Here is a 27,869-nt window from a genome sequence, read left to right on the forward strand (position 1 = left end):
GGGCCTTCAGTCATGAGTGTGCCCAGTCCCTCGGACAGATGCATGTGACAGGCACACCTGCACAAGGCACATATGAACCCAGTGACCTTTGCAACCAGGTGTGCACGTGCTTGCCCAGCTGGGCAGGGAATGGACCAGGTGCATCTGTGCCCAAAGATGTGTGTGTGCATTCATAGTCACTCATAAAAGTCCCACTTTTGTGAAGTACTGTTGACTGAAGAGGGGTAGTCTGCCTCCTCAGCCCTGGCCCAGTCCCAGTCCCTTTAGCCAGGGTCCTTATTGGCTTTTTTTTGCCCCCCCCCCTTTTAGGGCCACACCCATGGCATATGGAGGTTCCCAGGCTTTGAGTCGAGTTGGAGCTACAGCTTCTGGCCTACACCACAGGCACAGCAATGTGGGATCCGAGTCACATTTGCAACCTACACCACAGCTCATGGCAACACCAGACCCACTGAGCAAGGTCAGGGACTGAACCCGCATCCTCACGGATACTAGTTGGATTCATTTCTGCTGTGCCACAGTGGGAATTCCCTTTCCCTTTTTTTCCTTTTTTTTTTTTTGGCCATGCCTGTGTCATGCAGAAGTTTTTGGGCCAGGGATCGAACCTGAACTACAGCAGTGACCTGACCCATGACAATGATAATGCCAGATCCTTAACCCACTGAGCCGCCAGGGAAATCCCTGGCCTCTTTCTTACATATGTATGTACCCACGAAGACTTGTATTTTACTGAAGTTTGGGCTTTCCTAGAGCCCTGAAGTTACCAGGCACTACAGTTTGGGCCCCACTTTCTGCAAGGAAAAGGTGACACCCCATCTTTCGTATTCTACCCTCTATTCCACTCCCCCTTCCTTCTAAGGCCATGACTTGAATATTTCAGAAGCAGAAAATAAGTGACTCTTCACCATAAATTCAGGTCCTTTTCCTCCTGGGCACATTGCTAAACTTTAATTTCCCAGGCTTCCTCACAGTCAGGTGTGGCTATGTGCTGCCTAGTTCCTACCAACTGAACGCGAGTGGAGTGATGACGTGTACCAAGGCTATCGGGTGCTCTGTGCCCTCTGCCTTCTCTCCTTCCCCTTTAGCTGGCTGGATACAGGAGATGACGAAGCCCTAGGGGATGGTGGAGCCGTAAGAAGGAAGGAGCCTGGGCCTCTGCATTTGTGTAAGAAGGCAAGTCCACAGGCACCAAAAACACAAGCTTTGGACAGTTAAGGGAGAGAGAAAAATTATCTTGTTCAAGCCATTGTATACATTAGGGTTTACTTTTTTTTGGTCTTTTGTGTTTTTAGGGCCGTACCTGCAGCACATGGAGGTTCCCAGGCTAGGGGTCTAATCAGAGTTGTAGCTGCCGGCCTACACCACAGCCACAGCAACTCTGGACCCTTAACCCACTGAGCGAGGCCAGGGATCGAACCCACAATCTCATGGTTCCTAGTCCGATTAGGTTCTGCTGCACCAGGAGGGGAACTCGCATTAGGGTTTACCTGTTGTAGCAGCTAGTGTTATCCTAGTTAATACACCTCTTACCCAGTCCTAACTCACCTTTTTCTAGACACCTTGCTCCAGCCCACCTAGATAGAGGGTGGTGTGTGTATTGGAGGTTGCTTTGGGGCCTAATGCAATGCCAATGGTGGTCTTAATAAGGTGTGTGACAGTGTCAATATACCTGTGATGGGATGGTAGGGTGAGTGATGGGAGTGGAGATTGCCTGCCTGTCTGCTAGGCCGTGGATCCAGGCCTAGCTTCATAGGGGTTTTATGGTTTACAGACCATAATTACCTCATTGGATCCTCACAACCTCTTTGTGAGTGGTGCTCACTATTCCCATTTTACAGATCAAGAAACTGAGAAGTGAGTTGTCCAAGTTTACACATCGAGTTAGAGATCATCTAAGCTGTGAATGTGTGCACTTAGGGCGACAGGTGCTAGGCCTGGGCCACCACCTGTCCAGGTACCAACAGTTCATCTTCTTCCCTGAAAAGGCCCAACCACATCCTTCCTAAGCACATCCCTTCCTGCTGCTGCAAAGATGCCTCTTTGTACCAATCCGCCATGGATGCCAGTTTCAGTTCTGACCACATCTTCACCCCAGGGACCCCAGCCAACCCTAGGATTTCCCATCTCTTAGCCCTTCGTTTTTGCCACCTCACAATCTTTTTTTTTTTTTTAATGGTTTATTTATTTATTTATTTTTGTCTTTTTGTCTTTTTTGTTGTTGTTTTGTTGTTGTTGTTGCTATTTCTTGGGCTGCTCCCGCGGCATATGGAGGTTCCCAGGCTAGGGGTTGAATCGGAGCTGTAGCCACCAGCCTACGCCAGAGCCACAGCAATGCGGGATCCGAGCCGCGTCTGCAACCTACACCACAGCTCACGGCAACGCCGGATCGTTAACCCACTGAGCAAGGGCAGGGACCGAACCCGCAACCTCATGGTTCCTAGTCGGATTCGTTAACCACTGCGCCACGACAGGAATTCCTCACCTCACAATCTTGATGTCACAGATCACTGTTCTCAACTTTTCTTTCCCTGGCTTCCCACAGGGGATTCGTTACCTATGTCTGGTTTACCTGTGGGACTTCTGACCCCCCTTCCCTGTGGAGACCTCCCTGGCCCAGGCCCCACCCTCTCTTATGTGGTCATAACACCTCCATTGTCTCCTTACCTGTTTCTTCCCTCTAGTCTCCTCTCACCAGAGAAACCCAGGTTGGTCAGTCCCATGCTTAAAGCCATCCCACTGCCTTCTGGGGAAAAGGCCATGCTCCTTAGCGGGGAATTGAAGCCTCTTTGAATTCTGGCCTCAGCCAAACTCCCCCCAGTGACTCCTCAGCCATTCCAAACCGCTTGTATTCCTTATGCTTTCAGGGGTCCCTCCTGGCCTTCGCATTTCCTGTTCCCTTTGCTCAGGAAGCCTCTCCCCTCTCTACTAAACTCCTACTTACTCATCATGACCCTTTTCCAGGTTCTAGAACAAATATTCATTCCTTCACCAATTACTTATTAATCATCTGCTAGGAGTTCCCACTGTGGTGCAATGGGATAGGTGTTGTCTTGGGCATGCTAGGACACAGGTTCAATCCCCACCTCGGCACAGTGGGTTAAGGATCCAGCGTTGTTGCAGCTCAGGCCGCAACTGCGGCTCAGATCTGATCCCTGGCCCAGGAACTCCATATGCCGAGGAGTGCTCGCTCCCCAAAAAAGGAAAAAAAATCACCTTCTATGTGCCAAGTAGGCCTAGGATGCTAGATGCTAGCAAAGCTAGATGCTTTGCTAGATGCTAGGGAATCATTAGTGACAATAGCTGACAAAAATCGCAGCCTTGGAGTTCCCACTGTGGCACAGAGGATTAAGGACCTGGCATTGTCTCTGTGGCGGCTACTGAGGTATGGGTTCGATCCTTGCCTTGACACAGTGGGTTAAGGATCTAGTGTTGCCATAGGTCACAGCTGTGGCCTGGATTCAATCCCTGCTCTGGGAACTTCCATATGCTGTGGGTGTGGCCAAAAACACTGCAGCCTCTTGGAGGCCTTGTGGAATGCCCAGGTCTTTGCAGAGACACAGATAAATCTCTGGAAGGGTGTACCCCTTGGAAGAGGAATTTTGTTATATCTATAGATATTTAGACATAACAAACATAGCTATATGACACACACACATATATAGCTAATTTTGTAGCTAATTTAAAAAAGATGTCTCAGCACTTAATCTTGAATAAGTTCATTCATTCAAAAGGAGCAAGCAACCAACTAAACCACCCTGTGCTCTATAACAGGGGTCATTAACTCAACGGGCTAGAGGGGCCAGGCAGGTGCTGTAAATTAGCGGCCAGAATGGAGATTAGTTTAGAAAAGGAAGGAATTTTTATGAGGGCAGCTCTATGAGCTTGGTGTGGTCGGGTCTTACGATTTTTCCTTAGAAGCTGGAAATTTGGATTTTTAATGTGTATTTGTCTCCTGATTTAAAATAACAGTAGTTATGTCCTTATTGAAACACCATCAGCAAGAGCTGTATTTGGCTGTGGGCCACCAGTTGTCCACCTTTGATCCACAGTCGGCTTTCCTGGATGCTTCTTGTTGCAGCAGGCAGGCACAGCAATCATTTAGATATTAACGGGTCCCAGTCATCACTGGGAAAGGATTCAGGTCTGCCCCTTCTGATGAAACCCAACTGGGCCTGAGGAACTGGAAGGAGTGGACGCCATCTAATAACAGAATTCTAAGTTGCTAAAGGTGTGGAGCTAGGGTGGGTGAAGCCAGAGATGGCTAAAGGCTCGCCTGGGATCACCCAATGAGTTCCAGGTGGCGCGGGAGTTGGAATTCAGGCCTCCGCCTTCAATTCAGAATTCCTTTCTCCTCGGACTGGAAAAGGTTACTCTAGGGATCAGACCAGTGGCCAGAGACCAAGAGCTTTGTAGATTTCTACCCAGCCTGCACGAGAGGCCTAGAAAAACTACAAGTCCCAGCATGCCCCGTTCCACAGACGACCCTAGCGCTGCTCGCAAATCTTCCCTCTGCTCCAGGTTGGCACACAAGCCGAACGTGCTGTTCCATGATTGGTTGCTGTTCTTTTCGCCCGTTAAAACCCATTCCTGAGTCTGGCTGACAGGCGCCTCGCAGCCGCCAAGGCACTCTACTAGAATAGAGGTCTGATCAGCAAATAAAGACCCCATTCCCTCGGCAGCGAGGCTTTGTTTTTGCTAGAAACTCCCAGATAAAGCTAGGGTTGGAGCGCTTCCGGCCGGAGGCCATTAGATGGAACACCCGGAAGGCGGAAGTCCTAGGACGGAAGTGCCCGAGAGGAAAGGGGAATGGCGGCGGCGGCGGCGGCAGGCTGGTTTTGGCTCTGGGGCTGGGGCCGGCGGTGCCCGGGGAGGCCTGGGCTTCCCGGCCCCGGCCCTGGCCCCATTACACGTTTACTCTTTCTACTGTTGCTGGGGCCAGTGACTGCGGATATAACTGACGGCAACAGCGAGCACCTTAAGCGGGAGCATTCGCTTATTAAGCCCTACCAAGGTGAGGCCTGGGGCGGGAATGAGTGCAGGGTGAGGGCGAGGCCGGGTAGAGTTGGGGAACGGGTGCCTTTCTTCTGGTCAGGGCATCTTTGTGAGTTTCCTGTCTCTGGCAAATCTCGGCCTGGCCTGGCCTGTGTGTGCCCATGTCTCTGCCCACAGGGGTCGGTTCCAGCTCCACGCTCTTCTGGGACTTCCAAGGCAGCACCATACTCACTAGCCAGTACCTGCGTCTGACCCCTGACGAGCGCAGCAAAGAAGGCTCTATTTGGAACCACCTGGTGAGTGGCTCCCAAGAGGCTGGGTAGACCATTAAGTAAGTCACTACAGACAGTCTTCAGCAGCCCAGACCTGAGCTTGGTTTGAAGGCCCGCCGCCTTCTCCATCTTGATCACACCTGCCAGTAATAACAGGTAATGACTTCTAGAGTTACCATGTGTCAAGAGCTGGGCTTGACACTTTATACACCCTTCTCTGTTCATTCTTTCAAAAGCCTGTGAAGTAACTGATGTTATCTCCATTTTACTGATTAAGAACTTAACACTCTTGAAAGTGCCTTCCACGAAGTCACATAGCCAGTAAGTAGTAGAGCTATTGGCTGTCTGAACTGAACCCTCTCATTAGTGGGATAAATGGAACAAATAGGGTCTTTATTGGGTGTTTTGTGTGTGTTAGGCACTGACTTTAACATACCTTATTGCTTTTAATTCTCATAAACAAACTGATACAGATGGTTGTTGTAGTTTTATGCAAAGCTAACACAGACAGCCAATAACATAAACAGTTAAATTCTTTTTTTTTTTTTTAAATGGGCAAGAAATGGATTTATTAAAATTGTGAGAGATGCAAGCGGGCAGGCAAGGAGGCTCTACAACAGTTAAATTCTGATCTGTCTCATGTCCAAGCCCAGCAATTCGCTTGCTACGCCTGACCCTAGCCCGGACAAAGGAGGAGCCCCTTAGAAATAGTTGCAGACTCAGTCCCCTTCCCCAGTGTTTGATTGAGGATCTAGTCAACAATAGTAATGTAGGGGCTGAACTTGTGGACAGTTTTAGTTTCTGTGACCTTTGGCGTAGAGGTTAGGGAGCCTCAGTTGTCTCTGGTGTGTCATACATGGGCAGTGGCCAAAATCAGCTGCTGTGCAGACTCCACACGGAGGAAGTTCTGGAAAGGGGTGAAAGGGGAATGATTTGGGGCAAAGCCTACTCCTCCCCAGCCTGCTTGATCCCTAAGCTCTTGGCCGCTGTCCTAGTTTTCTCCATCACTCTGCTCTTTGGTCCCTTCTGGATGACTTCCCCATTTAGTTCTGAGAGTCCATGCTGTCCTTGTGTTGCTTTATCTGCCTGTTATCTCCTTGCCTTCCTGCTAGGGGCATCCGGGCTTTAACTCTGATCCACAGAGCCTGGGGTCTCCCGTGAAGAGATAAACGTACGTTATGCATGTACAGCCTGGCCCCTGGTGCTTGGCATCTCTGGTCATTCACTCTTAATTTTGTTCTAGCTTCTCTGGCTGCCTTCTTGCCTCAGGACCTTTGCACTTGTTCCCTCCATCTGGAACACTGCCTCCGGGCTCTTCATGCCCGCTTGGTTCCTTCTCATCTGTTAAGACTTAGCTTTAGAGCCACCCACTCAGAGTATGTCAATAACTACCTTATTTCCCCCGAGTCACATTCTGTTATGTTATTCTGACATAGGGCTTTTGGATAACATTTTAAAATGATAATGTATCCTTGTATTTTTCAAGGAAGTGAGTTCAGCGTAGCATTAGAATTTTTTTTTTTTTAAATGAGGTACAAAGAGTGCCAGAACTGTTAGAAATTGATTCTAGGAGGTAGTTGGTGGTTGGCAGTGTCACAGGGCTGAGAGAATTCTGCACCTTGCCTTCATCAAATTTTCATAGTCTGGAATATACTTGTCCTGTCTTTCTTCCCCCACCTCTTTTTTCAGCTTCAGGGACCTTTTTTATTAGGCCCTGCAGGTATTCCTCAAAGGGTTGGAGTGTTTCCTGTAATTCCTGAAATTGCTTGGAATGCTTAGAATTTTCTGCCCAGAGATTCCCCGCCCTGTGTTATTTATTTATTTATCGAAGTATAGTTGTTTTATAGTCTTGTGTTTAGTTTCAGGTGTACAGCAAAGTGATTCATGTATATATATATAAATCTTTTTCAGATTCTTTCCCCATATATGTAATTACAAAATATCGAGTATAGTTCCCTTGGCTATATAGTAGGTCTTTGTTGTTTATCTGTTTTATATATACTAGTGTCTATATGTTACTCCCAAATTCTTAATTTATCCTTTCCCCCCGTACTTCATTCCTTTTTATGGCTAAATAATATTCTTGTCCCGGTGTGTACACTGCATTTTGTTTATCCAGTCATCTGTTGGTGGACACCTGGGTTGTTTCCACCTTTCAGCTATTGTGAATAGCACTGCAGTGAACACAGGTGTGCATGGGTGAGTGTTGGGGGCATCTGCTTTCACTTGGTATATATCTAGGAAGTAGAATTGCTGGAGCATATGGTAACTCTGTTTAACTTTTTGAGGACCACCAGACTATTTTCCACAGCAGCCACACTATTTGACGTTCTCACTAGCAATGCACCAGGGTTCTAATTTCTTTACATATTCACAGTACTTATTTTCCATTTTTTCCCCCATTTTTATTTAATAATAGCTAGCCTAACAAGTTAAAGTGGTGTCTTGTGGGCTTGATTTGTGTTTCTCTAATGATTAATGATGCTGAGTATCTTTTCATGTGCTTATTCGCTATTTGTATATCTTCTTCTGTGAAAATATATCTGTCCAAGTCTTTTGTCCTTTTGGGGGGGGGGGCAAGGGGCTGCACTCACGGCACGCGGAAGTTCCCAAGCCAGGGATCAGAGCCGGGACACAGGTGTAGCCTATGCCACAGCTGCGGCAATGCGGGATCCTTAACCCACTGTGTCACGAGGGAACTTCCAGTTCTGACCTTCTTACTGTGTTTAGCCATGGGCCGAAAACTAGGTCTGAGCCCAGAGAGCACCTTCATTCTTGAAGGATATATTTGCCAAGTATAGGATCCTATGCTGATTGTTATTTCCTTTCAACTCCAAATATACCAGTCGGTTTGTCTTCTTGCTCCTAGTATTTCTGTTGAGAATTCCGGTATCAGGCTAATTATAGCTCCTTTGAAGGTGATCTGTCTTTTTTTCTTTCTGGTTGCTTTTAAGAGTATCTGGATATTGTTATTGTTCTCTTCCTACCTCTATCCTTCCATCCTTCCCCTCTTTTCTTTTTTTCCTTTTCCTTTTTTGGCTGTTCTGAGGCATATGGAGTTCCTGGGCCCGGGGTCAGGTCCGAGCTGCAGTTGTGAGCTACTCTGCAGCTGTGGCAAGCTTGGATCCTTTAACCCACTGTGTTGGGCCGGGGGATGGAACCTGCATCCTGGAGCTGCAGAGATGCTGCCAATCCCATTGTGCCACAGCGGGAACTTCACTCCCTTCCTTTTTGTTTATTTATTTTTTTGCTCTTTCAGAACTGTACCTGCAGCGTATGGAAGTTCCCAGGCTAGGGGTTGAAGCAGAGCTGCAGCTGCCTGCCTACACCATAGCCATGCCAGATCCAAACCACGTCTGCAACCTCCACCACAGCTCACAGCAACGTCGGATCCCTAACCCACTGAGCAAGGCCAGGGATCGGACCTGCAACCTCATGGTTCCGAGTTGGATTCATTTCTGCTGTGCCATGACAGGAATGCCTGTAGTGTGATTTTTTAAAATTTCAGTTATCTACCAAAATTCTCAATCTTTTATCTCCTTGAACATAGTTACCTAGTTATTTAAAAGGCCAGTGTCTGGAGTTCCTGTTGGCCTCTCTTCCTACTTTCCTTCTCTCTCCCTCCTTCCCTTTCTCTGATTTTTGTTTATATCTTATCTCTTTATGTATCTGGTATTTTTGGTTGTGTCCCAGATGCTGTGTTTATAAGTTTTTTTGTTGTTAAAAATGTGAGGTTGGAGTTCCTATTGTGGTGCAGTGAGTTAAGAATCTGACTATAGTGAGCTTAGGTCCCTATAGAGGTGTGGATTCAATCCCCGGCCTGGCATAGTGGGTTAAAGGGTTCAGCATTGCCACAGCTGCAGCTCAGATTCAGTCCCTGGCTTGGAACGTCCATATGCCATAGGTGAGGCAGTAAAAAGGAAAAAAAAGTGAGGCCTTGATGAGTCTCTTTAGTGTCAGGGATTCTGAGGACTGAGAGCTGAGTTCTGATCCCCACAGGCCCTTTCTCCTTCCTTCTTACTTCTGGCTTACAGTCTTTGTGGTGTCAACCCAAAGCAAGACTGGTTCACAGGCCTTCCACCCCCTTAGCGGGCCTTGGACTCAGATTCCTTGCCCATCTGTCCTTGAGAGCTGGTTCTCATTGCCTAACCATTGCCCCTTCAGAATCTGCAAGTCCTCCCGGGGCCCCTGCACTATCAAGACTTGGGAGGGCTTATTTCACACTGTGCAGGCTGGCGTGCGGGCGCCTGCTAACCCGTGTGTTCAGGGTCCAGGTCCCTGCAGCTGTGTTCCTAGAGCCCAGGCCTGGAACAGTGAGTCAGTGATGTACAAGCCAGATTGCCCATGGTGGGACGTGGAGTTTTTTGGTTTTTATTTTTAGTTTTTTCCCATTACAGAAATACTGTGTTCAGTAGAGAAGATTCAGACATAGAAAGTCAGTGTTCCCCTCCCAGAGTTAGCTTCCATTAATATCGGTTCATATTATGTTCATCTCTTCCTTTCGCTAAACATATACTAATTCCTCTCCTTTTTTTTTTTTTTTTTTGTCTTTTTGCCATTTCTTGGGCAGCTCCTGCGGCACATGGAGGTTCCCAGGCTAGGGGTGTAATCGGAGCGGTAGCTGCCAGCCTACGCCAGAGCCACAGCAACGTGGGATCCCAGCCGTGTCTGCGACCTACACCACAGCTCACGGCAACGCCGGATCCTTAACCCACTGAGCAAGGGCAGGGATCAAACCTGCATCGTATGGACACTATGTTGGGTTCTTAACCTGCTGAGCTACAACAGGAACTCCAGTTTCTTTGATAGCTTGATCTTGAAGTGTAAATGCTCATGAATCTGCCTCATTCCATTAAAAAGCTGCAGCAGCCAGATTTCCCCCAAGAAGATGGGGGCATCCATAGTCTCACGGGTTGTTTGAACATGTGTCTCTCTCCACCCTTGTCTGCATTGGTATTAATTGTCTCTTTAAGACTTGCCAGGAGTTCCTGCTGTGGTGCAGTGGGTTAATGAGTTGGCTCATCTCTGGCGTCACTGGTTTGATCCCTGGCCCAGCATGGTGGGCTAAAGATCTGGTGTTACTGCAGCTGTGGGATAGGTTGCAGCTGAGGCTCAGATTTGATACCTGGCCTCAGGATCTTCCATATGCCACAGGTGCAGCTGTAAGAGGAAAAAAAGAAAAAAAAAAAAAAAGACATCCCAATCTAATAAGTTAGCAATGTCTTGTTTCTGTTTGCCTTTCTTTTTTTTGTGTGTGTGTTTTTGCTATTTCATGGGCCGCTCCCGCGGCATATGGAGGTTCCCAGGCTAGGGGTCCAATCGGAGCTGTAGCCACCGGCCTACGCCAGAGCCACAGCAACGCGGGATCTGAGCCACGTCTGCAACCTACACCACAGCTCACAGCAACCCACTGAGCAAGGGCAGGGACCGAACCCGCAACCTCATGGTTCCTAGGCGGATTCTTTAACCACTGCGCCACAACGGGAACTCCTGTTTGCCTTTCTGAGAGGCCTTTGTTTAATTACTGGCTCACGCACCTATCCGCAGACTTCCTCTAAGTAGAATCTTGTCAAAGTGATGTCGACACCATAGTTTTCAAGAGCAACTTCCTGGTGTAAGGCCTGGTTTCCTTGCTGTGGGGCAGACCTAGCTCTGCACCTGGTATTCCTGGGGGTGGGGAGTGAGCTGCCTTCCCTCACATCCCAGTAGCCCAGAGGTCCCAGCCTCTGACCCATCCAGCCCCTCACGCTGATGCATTTACCACCCTGGGGCTGGGCTGAGTCGGCCAGAAGCTGGAGGTGTGCTGGCTGAGACCTGGGGATTTGGCATCAGCCAGAGCTGGGTTTGAGTCTGTTTGAAAACTCGGTTAGGAGGAAAGACAGTGGGGGTGGAAGGCCAGGAGGGAGTTGGAACAGTTTGTGTTCTGGGCCTGCAGGCTGTGGGAGGTGTAGACGACAGCACGAGTTTCCAAGTCAGACAGCCCTGGGTGTGAATCAGGACCATCCACCTACCTGCCATGGACAAGTTATTTTGCCTTTGAATGTGTTTTCTTTTTCTGTAAAATATGTGACTCAAGTAGTGGTAGTAATCCTTCCACAAGAGCGCAGGGCAGGAGCAGTGGGGATGGAGAGAAAACAGGCCTCACGGGTTTGGCTGGTGTTGAGGAAAGTGAGTCAAAGTGTGAGAACCGGTTGGGAGAAGGCTGGGGCGGGTGGAGCCTGGGCCTCGGGCAGCCTTGGGACAGTGTGTGGCCTCCCTTGTCCCCACCTGGGAGGTCCAGCCGCCCCCTCCCTTCCTGCTGAGAACACTGGGGGTTGGTCAGTGGCACTTGGGGCCCTGCTGCTGGCCCTGTTCTGAGTGCACAGGGTCCTTGCAGGGTCTGTACTGGGCTGTGTCCAGCAGCCCTCTCTGCTCTCTCTCTAGCCTTGCTTCCTCAAGGACTGGGAGATGCACGTCCACTTCAAAGTCCATGGCGCAGGGAAGAAGAATCTCCATGGGGATGGCATCGCCTTGTGGTACACCCGGGACCGCATGGTGCCAGGTAGAGTGGCCTTGAGCAGGTGGAGGCGTCTGCGGCCAAGGATCCTTCGCTCTGCACCCTCCTGTTGGGGTGCTGCTGCTCCTCATCAAGGAACTTTGGGACCTGGGGGTGGCTGGGGGAGCATCCTCTTAGAAGATGATCCTGCGGCCCAGCTCAGTGCCCTGTGTGGCCTGGTGTTCTGTACCAGCTGACCGCGGGTCTGCCATCCTACCATTTTAAAAAAGCAAAAGCAAGGAAGACTGTATGACAAGAACCATCTGTGGCCCACAAAAACCTATGGTATTTTCTCCTTGGCCTTGGATGCTAAGTTGGTGACCCCTGGGTTAGGGCATGGTCCTTACTGACACCTGGTTTTTGCAAGCCAGCCATCCCCTTGTCACCTGACACCTCAGAGCACGCAGCAGGTGCTATTCTCTAGTTCAGGTTTCAGACTTGAGTCCTCTGCCACAGCCCTTAGACCACCCTCCACCCCCCTCCTCATCCCCACTTAGAGATCCCCTCTTGGGAGAACCATGACGGAACAACCTCTCTTGGCCCCACCCATGCTGGCATTACCTTGTCCTTCAGGTACCCATGGGCAGCTCCAATTTCTCCTGTTACAGAAATTCTCTAATTCCAGGGCCTGTGTTTGGAAGCAAAGACAACTTCCATGGCTTAGCCATCTTCCTGGACACATACCCCAATGATGAGACCACGGAGGTAGGTCCCCGCTCTCCCACAGAGCAGGACAGGGCTTCTCCCTGGTCCCCGCTTTAGAGGAGCCTCCAGGGATGGGGCGGTTGGTGCCCTGCGGCCTCCCACGGCCTGGGCTGGCCGTGGAGTAACCAGTGTCTTGTCTTAGCGCGTGTTCCCGTACATCTCCGTGATGGTGAACAATGGCTCCCTGTCCTACGACCACAGCAAGGACGGCCGCTGGACCGAGCTGGCGGGCTGCACAGCTGACTTGCGCAACCGCAACCACGACACCTTCCTGGCCGTCCGCTACTCCCGGGGCCGCCTGACGGTGAGCAGGCGGGTGGGGGGCCCCGCGAGGGCTCGGGGAGGCGGGCAGGCCGGCCCGGGCTGCCCTTGAACTGCTGGCTGGCCGTAGGTGATGACCGACCTGGAGGACAAGAACGAGTGGAAGAACTGCATCGACATCACGGGTGTGCGCCTGCCCACCGGCTACTACTTTGGAGCCTCGGCTGGCACCGGTGACCTATCTGGTGAGCTTGTGGGCTGGGGGCTCAGGTCTCAGTCTGCTCTTTCCTGGTCTGTCGGGAACCTGTGACACAGCCGGTCCCTTTCCTCCTTGATCTTCCTTCCTTTGGTTCCACACTGGCCTGGTTTTCTTCTTCCCCATCCGTTTCCATGAGCGGTCCCTCAGCCATCTTCCCTGTCTGTCATCTGGGAGCTGGGGGCTTTGCCTCTGGAACGGTGACCCCTAACTTCCCATCTCCAGGTCTGTGTCACCAGCAGACTGCTCAGCACCCCCACCTGGTGCCCAGCAGGCCTCTCAGCCTTCGCACACCCACAGCAGAGACAGAAACCACCTCTGTCCTTGGAGTTGCTTGGGTCAGAACACCTGGTGTCACTCCGGCCTCTGTCTTTTCTCTCACATGCCACCTCTCGTCCATTGGCGGGTCCTGCTGGCTTTGTCTCCACCCCCAGCAGACCACTTCTCACCCCTCCTTTCCTGCCTCAGGTCTGGGCCACCATCCTCCCTCGCTTGATGACAAGGGTCCCCTTCTCCGGGCCAGCCCCGACATCTCCTGGCACCGCAGCAGAGCCGCCTGTTAATGCTGCTCCTCTCGCCTCACTCAGAGTCAGGGCCACCATCCGTTCCTGTGGTGTCTGGCAGGCCCTGTGTGTGGCACCTTCCCACCCCATCCCCTCAGCACTCCCTGCTCCCTGGGGACAGGGCCCCCAGCCTCTCTTCAGACCCACTACCACCTCCTGTCTTAGTGCCTGGGCCTCTCCCTCGGCTCCTCCACGTCTCCCTCAGATGTCACTGTGGGGCCTTCCTCTTTTAAAGTCGTGCACACACATCTGAGTCCCTTGCACACTTCCCATCACTTTTCTCTTTATTTTTTTTTTTGGTAGCACTTAACCGTCTTGGAACATACCATGTGATTTATTTTCTGGTCAGTGAGGGGAACACAGAAGTCATACCAAGAAGTCAGGGCTCTGTTTTTTTTTTGGCCCACAGTGAATGCTGGAAGTTTTGGGGCACCGCCTGCCTGCAGACCTCGCTGGGACAACCAGCCTGTGTGGCACTTAATGGTGGCCCTTGCCTGTGGTCCTCAGTTCCTTCTCAGGGCCCTCAGGAGGCACCAGGCCCAGGGTGGGCTCCTGCTGCCCAGCACTGGGAAGCAGCATGGAGGACCAGACAGAGCTGTTGATTGTCAAAATAAACATTTCTGGGGCCTTTGAGCCAGCCTCCGTCCAGGAGCCTCCCCCTCACCACAGAAGGGTCTGAGTCTACTTGGTCCCCAGAGTGTCTGTTGTTTGGGGGTTTTATCTTAAGGCTTTTCCTCTGGAAATTCCAGTTCCACAAGAGGGGAGAAAGGCCCCTTGTTGCTGTTACCCAGCCTCAGTAATTACCAGCTCACAGCCAATCATACTCGTATCTGAGGATCCACGACAGACCTTTCCCTGAGTTAGCTGGAATTCCATCATGACAGGTGTCATGAGAAGGTTCTGGGAGCAGGGCCAGGTCTGTGACAGGTGGGCGTTCTCTCAGGCTGTTTGGAGAGGCCCTGGGAAGGGTGAGGGAGGGAGCTGTGCACACAGTCGTGTCTGACCACTAGTGGGTTGTGCACGCCAGTCTCCCACCAGGCACAGTGTGGGTGAAGGCACACAGGGTGTCCTTAGGTAGGTAGCGGTTTCTCTCCCCTTTCACACAACTGAGACTGCTGGGCATTTGGGAGCTGAAAGGATCTCGTCAGGTTCACATGCCCAGAGAGTGGCGGAGCTCAGACGGGACGTGCCATCTGACTCAAGTCCGTGCTTGTTGTTGGGCTTCTAGGGCCTGTGCAGGCCGGGTGTTGGGTACGGCAGGGTGCTGCCTGACAGAGCTGCCGGGTCCTTGCTTTTAAGCTCTTCCTTTTCTGGGCCCTTCCTCAGACTGCAGCTGGTTAGCTGAGCTGATCATGGGTCAGGCTGACCAGGACCCTCATCTTGGCGCTGAGCCTCAACATCCCCACCTCAGAAACAGGGTGATGAGTTACTGTCAGCGTCAGGCAGAGGTTCTCTCCTGCCCATACCGGTTGGACCTGGGCTTTTCCCAGGTCTCCTCGGGTGCACTTGCTGACCATGTCTGAGGCTGAGCTCTCAGTCACTGCCCCAGGTCACTTGTCTGCATCCTGTACTTGGGTCTCTGACAGGAATGTCTGGCAGCTGCCTGTCCTTGGGAGGATCAGGCTTCTTGACCAGCCGTAGAACAGTGTGTGGGTCCTTATCTGGGTCTGTTTTCAAGGACACTGCCTGCAGGCAGTACACCTTCTGCCTTGTATGTCCTATCTCGTTTAGGTGCCTCGGTAACCATGCACGATGGAGATTACCACCCCATTTACAGATGAGGAAACAGAGCCTCAGAGAGGGTGGCAGAGCCAGGATTAGACCAATGATTTCGATTTTAAAATCTGTGCTTTTCCCTCTCCATTCTGCCTCTCCCACATTTCCTATTGATGAGTTCTGGAGGTTTTCCAGTCCCTGGAATACTGCCTGCTGGGGGCTGAGCACTGGGTTCTTCTGGGGGGAGCTGGGGGGGGCTGTGGTTGGGCCACGAGCACTGGGCAGCTGCAGGGCCCTCAGCAGCTAATTCTTGTTCTGCAGACAATCACGACATCATCTCCATGAAGCTGTTCCAGCTCATGGTGGAGCACACGCCTGATGAGGAGAACATCGACTGGACCAAGATCGAGCCCAGTGTCAACTTCCTCAAGTCTCCCAAAGGTACATGTGTGCAGCCTTCCTGGCTGGGGTCCGGGCCAGCTTGGGCGAGTGTGGGGTCTGCCTGCCTTTCCCTGGTCCGGCTAGGTGCATGGACCTGCAAACAGCGCTCATGAGCTGTATGTGAGCACCTGGTGTCTGTCCTTCTGCATCCAGTGCTGAGATGGTGGCCATTGGAGCCAAAGGGATGGTTTGTTGGTGTGGGTGGCATGCAGGGCACTCTCACCGTCAGTGTGATGCCTTGGTGTGTGGCTTCAGTGAACGGCCTGGAAGGAGGTCCTGCCACTGCCAGGGGCCTGGATTCTCAGGCTTCGTCAGCTAGAAAGGGGTAAAGAGGCGAGATGTGAACTTGAGTGTAGGCAGAAACCCCAGTCTTGGAGTTCCCGTCGTGGCTCAGTGGTTAATGAATCTGACTAGGAACCATGAGGTTGCAGGTTTGATCCCTGGCCTTGCTCAGTGGGTTAGGGATCTGGTGTTGCCGTGAGCTGTGGTGTAGGTTGCAGACGCGGCTCAAATCCCGCATTGCTGTGGCTGTGGTATAGGCCGTTGGCTACACTCCGATTAGACCCCTAGCCTGGGAATCTCCATGTGCCGTGATAGCGGCCCAAGAAAAGGCAAAAAGACAAAAAAAAACCCAAAAAAACAAAAACAACAACCCCAATCCTGAGCTCTTCCCAGGGCAGTAATCAACAGCACTCCATCCTCATGGAGCGAGGGTCCTCGTGAGGGATGTGAGGCGCGCGCGCACGTGTGTGTGTGTGTGTGTGTAAATCTATCCACAGAGCCCCAAAGTCGTGTGGGGGTCCCCCAGGGGGTGGAGCTCCGATGGAACCCAACATTCTGACTCAAGTTGTTTTTAAATGTTTTGGGGGTCTGACATCCTGCTGTAGACCACTGTTTTGCAGCCTTTGGTTGAAGGCTTCTGCTTCTGAGGGCTTTCAGAGACATCTTCTGCTCCAACCCAGCCAGCAGCCCATGTGGCTGGCCAGGCAGGAGTTAACTCGTTTTCAGTCTGGTGGACCCATTGGGGTAGAGGCTCAAAGCAGGACAGGGGTTGGGGGCTGGGGGCCTTGGAGCCCCCCTAGGGGACATCAGATGAATGCAGGTGTGAGTGAGGGCAGTCTGTAGCCGGGGCCATGCTTTTCCAGATGGGACCTCGGGCCATTGCTCGGGGCTGGGGCTGGGGCTGGGGCTGGGGCTGGGGCTGGGGCTGGGGCTGGGGCTGGGGCTGGGGCTGGGCTGGGCTGTGAAAGCAGACCTCGGCCCTCCACAGGCAGACTCAGGGTCTCAGGGAGAGCCCAGGAAGCCGGTGCTCACCAGCTTCTTGCAGCAGAAGGCACCCCAGGCCTCGATCCCTGGGGGCTGTGATCCCTAGGAACCTCAGCTTCAGTGAGACAGCCCCTTTGTCCACACCCCTGCCCCTCCGTGGTGTGGCGGGAGCAGGCCCCAGCTGCCATCTGCAGGGTGGGTGTGGGAGCTGTCACCCTGCTCCCCCGTCTCCTGGGAGCCCACCCGCCCTCTCACTGCCCCCTCTCTCCCTCCCTCAGACAACGTGGACGACCCGACGGGGAACTTCCGCAGCGGGCCCCTGACAGGGTGGCGGGTGTTCCTGCTGCTGCTGTGCGCGCTCCTGGGCATCATCGTGTGCGCCGTGGTGGGGGCCGTGGTGTTTCAGAAGCGGCAGGAGCGGAACAAGCGTTTCTACTGAGTGGTCGGTGTGCGGCTCGCAGATGGGCCCCAGTGCTAATGTGAACTTTTTTTTTTACCGGGATTGTTAAAAGACAAATAAGACGATCTTATTTCTTAACCATTTCAAAGAAATAATTAAAGTATTTTCGTACATTTTGCTTCTTGCCCGGTGGGGACAGGCAGGACTGGGTAATCAGTTTGATGCACCCTCAGCTGGGGGTGGCGGAGGCCCTGGCCCAAAGCTGGCCTCACAGGAGCAGGGGGCTGTGCCTGGAGCTGGGCCGAGACCCTGGCAGGTGGCTGTTGAACACTGGAGGTCCCCAGAGCACACTGGGACGGGTGCCTGAGGACCCGAATGGTGATCTTGTTCTGTGCTTTGTGTGGCCAAGGAGGCTGACTGGGGAGCCTGGGCCTCCTGGTCACCCTCCAAGCTTCTTCCCAAGGTTTACCCTCCAGCGCGGCAGGAGGAGCGGTGTGGTGGGGCCCAGAGTGTGACCGTTTGCTAAATAAAGTGAAATCACCAACCTCAGCTGTGTGGCTGTCCTAAGAGGCTTGTTTCTCTTTCCTTCAAATGACTTTGAGCCGGCCCTGCTTCCTAGCTCCTGTCCTCATCCCCTCAGGTTGGTGGCACAGCCCCAGGAGGCAGGTGGTCTGGTCCCTGTTTCCTAGGTTGCAAATCACAGCTCTTGGAGGTCAAGTGGAATTTGCCCAGTGTCGCACAGCTGGTGGCTTCGTGGGGTGGGACCTGTGCTGTCTTCATGTCCCCTGCGCCTCTGCACCCAGGGATCTGGTTTGGGGATGGTATGGGTCCCATGCTGAGGGTGTGAGCTTGGCTCAAGGCAACTCTAGGGGCTGGGGTGATTGGGAGGTGGGGGGATGGGTGCAAGAGGGCAGGTTGGGGTCAGTGGTTGTGTATTCCCTTTGGTGCTGAGAAGGGTCAAAAGCCATACAGGGAGTAAGGAAAACTGGCAGTGGAAGGAAAGTGCTGCATGTAGCAGCCTCTGATCCTGCTGCGTCCATTCCTCCCCTGACCCCCTGACTGCCACAGTCTGGCATTCAGTCCGGTTTCTTCCCACACACATTTCAACAGGGTTTCAGTTATCACTGACTTCTTTATCATCTTCCTTCTCCACATAAAGAGAAATGAGTGGGATAGCCAGAACATTGAGAGTGTTTTTTCACGATCTCCTTTATTGTTTTCTCCCAGGACTCCGTTTGGTCTCCTTACAGATGCAGAATAACCTTTGTGCCATGACCCATAGGTTTGCCTGTGTCAGCCCCACCTGGACTGTCCTGCAGAAGATTCCAGGCGTGCTGCTCGCTCTCTTTGATGATAACAGACACTTTCTCAGCAACCGGATCGGCAGAATAAAACCTGACACCAAACTCGTAGATCTGTACCAGCCTGCAAAGCCTCTGTGGACCCTTTGGTCTCAGACTTGCCCATAGCACCAAGGTTGTTGGTCAGATTGCCCTTGTCATCTTCGTTCTGGTATCTACAATAGCGAGGGTTTGGTCTTCTTTGTCTGGAATGAGATTAATGTGCAGCTCTTTCCCAGAGTCTGATTTACTGGGATCTATGAAGCTTTCATAGCCTCTTTTGTCCAGTGCATCCAATGAATTTGAAATAAGCTGCCTCAGAGAGAGTTCTTGATTCGAGTAGAAAGTATTATGGTCAGTGACATCAACTGGGCAGTTCTGCCTGAAAGGGAAACGTCTCAACCTCTTCCATCAACTGGTCTTGGGTCTGGGTTTCCTCCAGTATCTTGGCTGAAGGACCACACGGGCTTGTAGTGACATAGCACCAGGATGCAGAAGCAACTGAGCGTCGTCTTAAAGCAAATGCAAACCCTCACTTCCTGTTGCAGCCAGGCTTTTTGTAATTGACATTATCCATGAGATTCTCATTGTAAAATGGTGTTCAAGTAGATGAGGTGAAGAATGAGAACTTATTTTCCCCTTGGGCTTACAGGCTCACACTTCAGGGGCTCTTGGTTGATCTACTTTTAACCATCTTCTTCCGCTCGGTGTTTCCTGTGAGGATACAGCTTAGGTGTTGAGAGGTGGTTCACTAGCTCGCAGCCACTGAGAGGTGTCGCCTGCATTTCCCTCACATGGGTCTGGGGGACTGTTCAGAAAGCTGGAGGAGTAACATAATCCTCCTCATCGAAATATTTTATTGAGCACTTTCCTCAGAACACTTTCTTTAGAAGTTCCCTTGTGGTGCATTGGGTTAAGGACCTGGTGTCATTGCAGTGGTCACCATCGAAGGGAATTTCCTCCTCGACTGCTTTTTTTTTTTTTTTTTTTTTTCTCTTTTTAGGGCCACACCTATGGCATATGAAAGTTCCCAGGCTAGGGGTCAAATTGGAGCTGCAGCTGCCGGCCTACACCACAGCCACAGCAACCCCAGATCTGAGCTGCGTCCATGACCTGCACCCCAGCTTGTGGCAATGCTGCATCCTTAACCCACGGAGTGAGGCCAGGGTTCAAACCCACATCCTCATGGACACTTATCTTGGGTTCTTAACTTGCTGAGCCACAGTGGGAACTTTGTGGGTTGCTCTTTGTAGCCTCAAGAGTTGTGAGTTGGAGCTAAATTTTTTTTCTAAAAAATTGTATTTTTATTTTGCTTTTTAGGGCCAGACCTGTGGCATATGGAGGTTCCCAGGCTAGGGGTCCAATTGGAGCTGTAGCTGCCGGCCTAAGCCATTGCCGTGCCAGATCCGAGCCACATCTGCGACCTACACCACAGCTCATGGCAACGCCGGATCCTTAACCCACAGAATGAGGCCAGGGATTGAACCTGCATTCTCATGGATGCTAGTTAGATTTGTTTCTGCTGAGCCACAGTGGGAACTCCTGGAGCTAAATTTTAATCCAGCCCTAAATTAATTTTTTCCCTATGCAGCCTTGAGCCATCTGATTCAGGATTTTGGTAAGGAGACTCTCCCTTAAATCCACTCATAGAAATTTAAACCTGCAATGCAAAATAAATGTTTTTAGGATGCAATCTAATTCTTACTTATTTATTTATTTATTTAATTTTTTTTGGTCTTTTTTTTGCTATTTCTTGGGCCGCTCCTGCGGCATATGGAGGTTCCCAGGCTAGAGGTCCAATCGGAGCTGTAGCCACCGGCCTACGCCAGGGCCACAGCAACGCAGGATCCGAGCTGCATCTGCAACCTACACCACAGCTCACGGCAACGCCGGATCGTTAACCCACTGAGCAAGGGCAGGGACCGAACCCGCAACCTCATGGTTCCTAGTCGGATTCGTTAACCACTGCGCCACGACGGGAACTCCTTTATTTATTTATTTATTTATTTATTTGGCCATGCCCATGGCATTCGGAAGTTCCCAGGCCAGGGATCAAACTCAAGCCACAGCAGTAACCTGAGGCACAGCAGTGACAACACCAGATCCTTAACCCACTCTACCGCAAGGGAACTCCTCAGTCTAATTCTTAACAACTTGAATTGCTTGTGTTTATGTTCATTCCTGCATGTGATTTGAGAACAAATTTAATATCACCCAGACTATGTGTAGCAATTCAAGTTCCCTTAAATAAGCTGATTCTCTGTTTAAGTGAGAGGGTGTCACCCCCCCCAACAGACAAGGGAGTCGTGCCCCCAGAAACTGAAAAAAGATGAGACATTTTCTCAAAGTAAAAACTTATCATCTGATTACAAATATAAGTTTTCACCAAGGACAGAAAAGAGCTTGCTAAATATAGGACTTCCCATCATTAGCTCAGCAGGTTAAGAACCCAACATAGTGTCCATGAGGATGTGGGTTCAATCCCTGGCCCCACTCAGTGGGCTAAGGATCTGGGGTTGCTGCAAGCTGTAGCCTAGGTCACAGATGCAGCTCGGATCCAGTGTTGCTGTGGCTGTGGTGTAGGCTGGTAGCTACAGCTCCAATTCCACCCCTAACCTGGGAACCTCCATATGCTGCAGGTGTGGCCCTAAAAAGAAAAAAAAAGTTCACTAAACACAATCATGTGGGTTAATTAAAATAATTTACAGGTTGTTATCAATCCTGCTCTGTGCTTATTTAAAAACATCTCAAATAATGTATGCAATGATTTCCAAATCAAATATGCCAAAGTCCACAGCAGCAACAGACATGGCCACCCTTCCGTGATCCCCAGATCTGCTCTCCAGCGGCAGTGATTTTCAACTTTCTTAGCTCTTTCTCCTGGCAGAGACTCAATTATATGCTTGTTTTGTCTTAAATTTGTAAGCATTCAGCATTATATATTCATTTCCTTGTGTAATAGTTGAGGTTTAGCTCTTTTATATCCGCCTTCTCTCCAGCCTCCAAATGTGATTATGTCCCTATTTTTAGCTAAATAAATGATCATTATCACGATGCAAATGTATTCCACTCTCAGCCAGGTAGAGCGCCCCAGTTACAGCACCCTGATCGTGTGGCTTTGAGCTTTTCCTTGAGTTGACACATACCTCACTTTTAACTTGGATTATTTCCCACCTACAGATCCTCAGTTCTTCCTGAAGCCCCATCCCCATCGTGCTGTCTTCGTCTCCTTTCCTGGGTGCTTCCCCTCTAGCCCAGGGTGGCCTTGCACCTGTGCCAACTGCCCAGGTCTTGGCTCTTTGCCCTCCTGGCTTGGAGGCAGGTCTCTAGGGCCTCATTCTCTTCCCAGGCACAGATTTTTCTAGAATCTAAATTCTGGGGGAGTTACATGAAATTTTAGATAGATTGAGATCATGACAGTGCTGTGGTTAGACATCTGGCTGTGCTTGAATCCTTCCTCCATCCTTTTCCAGATGTGGGAAAGGAAGAGACCAAGTTCAGCTCCTATGTGTCTTGGTGTCATCTTTTTTGAGGGGTAGGGGGCTTCCCTACAGGCTGCAGAAGTTTCTGGGCCAGGGAGCAAACTCATGATACAGCAGTAGCCTGAGCCACAGCAGGACACCAGATTCTTAACTTACTGAACCACCAGGAAGCTCCTTGGTGTCATCTTAAATAGGGGCTCATGTTAGCATCTGCCTTAGGATTGCTGAGAGTAGTGAACTCATCACACGAAGTGATGTCTGTCTGCCACAGACTGAGCCCGGAGTAACTGTTAGTGTTGTTATAAATTATTTTCACGTTGGAGTTTTCTGTTGTGGTTCTGTGGTTAAGAACCCGATATAGTGTCCATGAGGATGGGGGTTCGATCCCTGGCCACGCTCAGTGGGTTAAGGGTCTGGCATTGCTGTGGCTGTGGTGTAGGCCAGCGGCTATAGTTCTTATTCAATCCCTAGAGTGGCAACTTCCATATGCCACCATGTACGACCCTAAAAAGAAAAAAACATTAAAAAAGACTTGTGAATTTTTAATCCCTGTGACACCCCCATCCTGCATACAGGTGGTGTTGGGGCAGCTCTCCTGGCTGTCCCACGAGCCTTCCCAAAGGTTCGGGGGCAGAACCCAGCCTGTCTGCTTCTGTTCCCTGCGCCTTTTCTATTTCCTTGAAGCTTTTCAGCGCTAACGCTTCTATTCCCCGGAATGCTTGCCGTTCTCCCTACTCTGGTCCACCCCAGGATCTGCTGACTATTTGTAGAGCAAATTTCATGGCCACCACCCCAGACCACACAGATGAACACTGGTGTCTTATTTCAGTTCTCTTTCCTTGAGTGCTGTCCACTTGAGTCATTTGCTACCAAATTCCTGGGCATTGTGCTTTACTTCTGAGCAGGGTCATCCGGTGGGTTTTGGGGTTTGGTTTTTTTTTTTTTTTTTTGCTTTCATTTTTCTGTTAATCTGTACTGAATTTGTGGAACTTTCAAATTATGGGATCTGACAGTACAGTTTCTGGAAATTTTGCTCAAAATTATGGGATTTGAACACTGTGTGTGTTTTCTAGTGATCTTTTTTCCCTTTTTTTTTTGCTTTTTAGGGCTGCACCCATGGCATATGGAAGTTCTCAGGCTAGGGGTCAAGTTGAAGCTGCAGCTGCCAACGTACACCACAGCCACAGCAACTCAGGGTCTTTAACCCACTGAGCGAGGCCAGGGGCGTCCTCGTGGATGCTAGTTGGATTCGTTTCCACTGCTCCACAATGGGAACTCCTTGCTTTTTATTGATTTTAATGGGGTTTTTGGAAAGAGGAGATGTAGACACATGTGCCTTCCCTCAGGGTCTGGTTTGTATTCTGCAGATGATCAGCTGTGCTTTTCCTTGTGGTGTAAAATAGTAGTCCACTTCTGGAAATAGGCCTGTGTATTGGGATTGTACGGTTTGTTTTTAGAAGTGGAGCTTGATATGTCTGTGTTAGATCAGCCTTATTCTGTTGCTCAGATAATCTATAGTTTTTGTGGTTTGTGTGATGAACAATGAGAAAACTCAGTTGAAGTAATTTTTAGAGTACTTTTTTTTTTTTTAGGGCTGCACCCATGGCATATGGAGGTGCCTAGGCTAAGAGCCCAATTGGAGCTACAGCTGTCAGCCTATGCCACAGCCACAGCAACTCCGGATCTAAGCTGCATCTGCGACCTACCCCACAGCTCATGGGTAATGCTGGATCCTTAACCCACTGAGCTAGGCAAGGGATCAAACCTGCAACCTCATGGCTCCTAGTCGGATTCATTTCCACTATGCCACAACAGGAACTCCTAGAGTACTGTTGGTATTTTTCTTTTAAATCAGTTAATTTTAGGTGCCTAATGCTTTATTTATTTTTTATTGGCTGCACCCACAGTGTTTGGAAGTTCCCAGGCCAGGAGTTGAACCCAGGCCACAACAGTGACCTGCACCACAGCAGTGACAAACACCAGATCCTTAACCTGCTGAGCTACCAGGGAACTCCACTGTTGGTTTTTTTTTTTTTTTTTTCTTTTTTTTCCTTTTTTTGCTTTTTAGGGCTGCACCTGCGGCATATGGAGATTCCCAGGCTAGGGGTCTCATCAGAGCTACAGCTGCCGGCTTATACCACAGCCACAACAACACTGGATTCGAGCCACATTTGTGCCCTACACCATAGCTCACGGCAATGCTGGATTCCTAACCCACTGATTGAGCCCAGGGATCGAACCTGCGTCCTCATGGATACTAGTCAGATTTGTTTTTGCAGAGCTATAAACTCTACTGTTGGGTTTTTTTTTTTTTTTCCTTTGTCTTCTGACCTTTATTTTTATTTATTTATTTATTTGTTGTCTTTTCTGGGCCTCACCCACAGCATATGGAGGTTCCCAGGGTAGGGGTCTAATCAGAGCTGTTGCTGCTGGCCTACCCCAGAGTCACAGCAACGCAGGATCTGAGCTGTGTCTGCGACCTACACCACAGCTCACAGCAACTCATGATCCTTAACCCACTGAGCAAAGCCAGGGATCGAACCCGTAACCTCATGGTTCCTAGTCAGATTTGTTTCCGCTGCGCCACAATGGGAACTCCCACTGTTGGTATTTTTGATATATTTTTATTTGTACAAAGCACTTGACCTTTTCTCTTGCCTAGCTCGAGTTTTTAGTTTACCAGGCTGTCCTTGTACAAACTGGAATGAGGCAATCTTTGAATGATATATTGTTCTAAATGAAAACAATCAGTACTAAGGAAGACTATCCATTGGGAGGTCATATAGATTACAGGCTAATAAATTATCAGGGGAGATCAAAATAAGATACCGATTCTTTGAAAATATGACATATTGACTTGCCTTATCAATAAAACTACCCAAGTTAGTGGTCAAATGTTAAGTCACTTTACTTAAAAAATTTTTTGAAAATGTATAGGAGTTCCCGTCATGGTGCAGCGGAAACAAATCTGACTAGGAGTCATGAGGTTGCAGGTTCAATCCCTGGCCTCACTCAGTCAGTTAAGGATCTGGCATTGCCGTGAGCTGTGGTGTAGGTTGCAGATGTGCCTTGGATCTAGTGTTGCTGTGGCTCTGTTGTAGGCTGGCGGCTACAGCTCGATTAGACCCCTAGCCTGGGAACCTCCATGTGCTGCAGGTGCAGTCCTAAAAAGCAAAAAAATTTAAAAAATGTGCGTAACATTTAATTGACCATTTTAACCATTTTTCAGTGTACAGCTCAGTGGCATTAAGTTGTGCATTCAAGACTTGTGAACTCAGCGTTGTCACTGCAGTGGCTTGGGTTGCTGCTATGGCACAGGTTCAATACCTGGCCCCAGAACTTACACATGCCTTGGGTGCCAGGAAAAAAAAGTAAGCTGTGCATTCACAATGTTATGCAGCCATCACCACCGTCCATCTCCAGAACTTTTTCATCATCCCAAACTGAAACTCTGCACTCAGTGAACAGTAACTCCTCTTTTCCCCCTACTTTAGCCCCTAGGACTCTGTGTTCTACTTTCTCTCTCTGAATTTGCCTGTTCTAGATACCACATTTAGTGGAATCATATGCAATTTGTCCTTTTTGGTCTGGCTTATTTCATTTCACATATTTTTAGGGTTAGGGTTAGGCTTTCAGTGTCATCAATGTTAACAAGTATCATCAGGGCTGAAACTGGAGACTCATACTAAGTAAGCCAGAAAGAGAAGGGCAAATACCACATGATATCCCTTATATCTGGAATCTAATATACGGCACAAATGAACCTATCTATAGTAAAGAAACAAACTCATGGACATGGAGAACAGACTTGTGGTTGCCGGGGGGGTGGGGGAGGGAGTGGGATGGACTGGGAGTTTGGGGTTAGTAGATGTAAACTGTTGCATTTGGAGTGGATAAGCAATGAGGTCCTGCTGTGTAGCACAGGAAACTATATCTAGTCAGTTGTGATGGAACATGATGGAGGATAATGTGAAGAAAAGAATGTATATTTTTGTATAATTGGGTCACCTTGCTGCACAGTAGAAATTGACAGAACATTGTAAATCAACTATTTTTTAAAAAAAGTTAACAAGTCAGAATATGATGACCGGGAGAGTTCCTGACGTGGCTCAGTGGAAATGAATCTGACTAGCATCCATGAGGACGCAGGTTTGATCCCTGGCCTTGCTCAGTGGGTTAAGGATGTGGTGTTGCCGTGAACTTTGGTGTAGGTGGATGCTGCTTGGATATGGCGTGACTGTGGTTGTGGTATAGGCTGGTGGCTGCAGCTCCGATTCAACCCATAGGCCTGGCAACTTCCGTATGCCTCTGGTGCACCCCCCAAAAACAAATAAAAGAATATGATGACCAAGTAATGCTCCATTTTATGGATGGACCACATTTTGTCTATTCATCTGCTGATGGACACTTGGGTTGTTTCCACCTTTCGGTGGTTGTGAATAATGCTGCACTGAACGTGGGTGGCAAGTACCTGGTTGAGTCCTTGCCTTCTGTTCTTTTGAGGTGTTTAACTAGGAGTTCTATGGTAATTTTGTGTTTAACTTTTTGAGAAACCTCCAAACAAATGACCTGGCTTTGTTGGCATTGTGCTGTAACTGTTGGCATGGGCCCACTCAGTCTGCCCTCCTTCCTACAGGATGTCGCTGGATAGACAGGACTGGTGACCACGCTGTGCCCAGCCATGTCCCACTCTCCCAAGGCTGGATGCCCTCCCTAGGCGCACCTGTGGAGAAGGTGCCTGCAAAGTGCCTCAAGAAACTGGCCTACTGCTGCTTTGATGGCCTGTGAGGTCCCAGGCTATGGGCAGTAAGGAGGTCACCTCCTGAAAGTTGGGCTCAGTGGTGAACTTTGGGAGCCCAAGAAAGATGATGCCCCTCCAGTGAAAGGTTATGCCCATGATAGCCGGTAGAGACTAGCGTGATAGCCCTTGCTTCCTGAACTTAAGGTGGAGGAACCTTAGAAAATACTCCAGCTTGATGGAAGTTGGAAAAACTACGACTGTGGGGGCTTTAACAAGCCCCAGCCTCAGTGCCAAGGTCGAGTTTTGTCAGCTGCCCATTGAGGCCCTAAGTATTAAAGAACAACTTTTGTTCCACCACCATAGGGAAGACATCCCCAATAGCACTGCACATTAAGGTCATTATGTAAGTTCAAAGAGTTCCCGTTGTGGCTCAGTGGGTTAAGGACCCGACATAGTCTCTGCGAGGATGCAGTTTCGATATCTGGCCTCGCTCAGTGCGTTAAGGACCCAGCGTTGCTGTGAGCTGTGATGTAGATCACAGATGCTACTCAGATCCTGCATGGCTGTGGCTGTGGCATAGGCCGGCAGCTGTAGCTCTGATTTGACCCCACATACCGAGGACTTACATATGCTGAGGGTTCGGCCTTAAAAAAAAAAAGAAAAAGAAAAAAAGAAGCCACTTGCACACAAGCCCTGACTGCAGCCAGAGCTTTTCAGGGATGGGGAGGACCCAGCCTAGAAACCCATTTGAGACCAACCTAGGAGTACCCATTGTGGCGCAGCAGAAACGAATCTGTCTGGGAACCATGAGGTTGTGGGTTCGATCCCTGGCCTCGCTCAGTGAGTGGGTTAAGGATCTGGCGTTGTCTTGAGCTGTGGTGTAGTCTTGGGAACCTCCA

General features: G+C 50.0%; 1 protein-coding gene across 2 annotated transcripts in view; it reads left to right on the top strand.

Annotated features, from left to right (window-relative positions):
* Positions 4,530-27,869, top strand: part of LMAN2 (lectin, mannose binding 2) — a 41,105-nt gene continuing 17,765 nt past the window's right edge. The window contains exons 1-8 of one of the 2 annotated variants that reach the window (XM_005661451.2): positions 4,530-5,011; positions 5,170-5,288; positions 11,688-11,805; positions 12,425-12,504; positions 12,647-12,808; positions 12,896-13,010; positions 15,622-15,741; positions 17,286-17,956. In XM_005661451.2, the coding sequence (XP_005661508.1) occupies positions 4,807-5,011; positions 5,170-5,288; positions 11,688-11,805; positions 12,425-12,504; positions 12,647-12,808; positions 12,896-13,010; positions 15,622-15,741; positions 17,286-17,446 (1,080 nt within the window). In that variant the 5' untranslated portion in view covers positions 4,530-4,806 and the 3' untranslated portion in view covers positions 17,447-17,956. Of the gene's footprint in view, positions 5,012-5,169; positions 5,289-11,687; positions 11,806-12,424; positions 12,505-12,646; positions 12,809-12,895; positions 13,011-15,621; positions 15,742-17,285; positions 17,957-27,869 lie in introns of those variants that run through there. The other variant, XM_013994865.2, reaches the window with a different exon arrangement.

This window comes from Sus scrofa, chromosome 2 (genome assembly GCF_000003025.6).
Source record: "Sus scrofa isolate TJ Tabasco breed Duroc chromosome 2, Sscrofa11.1, whole genome shotgun sequence".
Classification (NCBI taxonomy): domain Eukaryota; kingdom Metazoa; phylum Chordata; class Mammalia; order Artiodactyla; family Suidae; genus Sus; species Sus scrofa.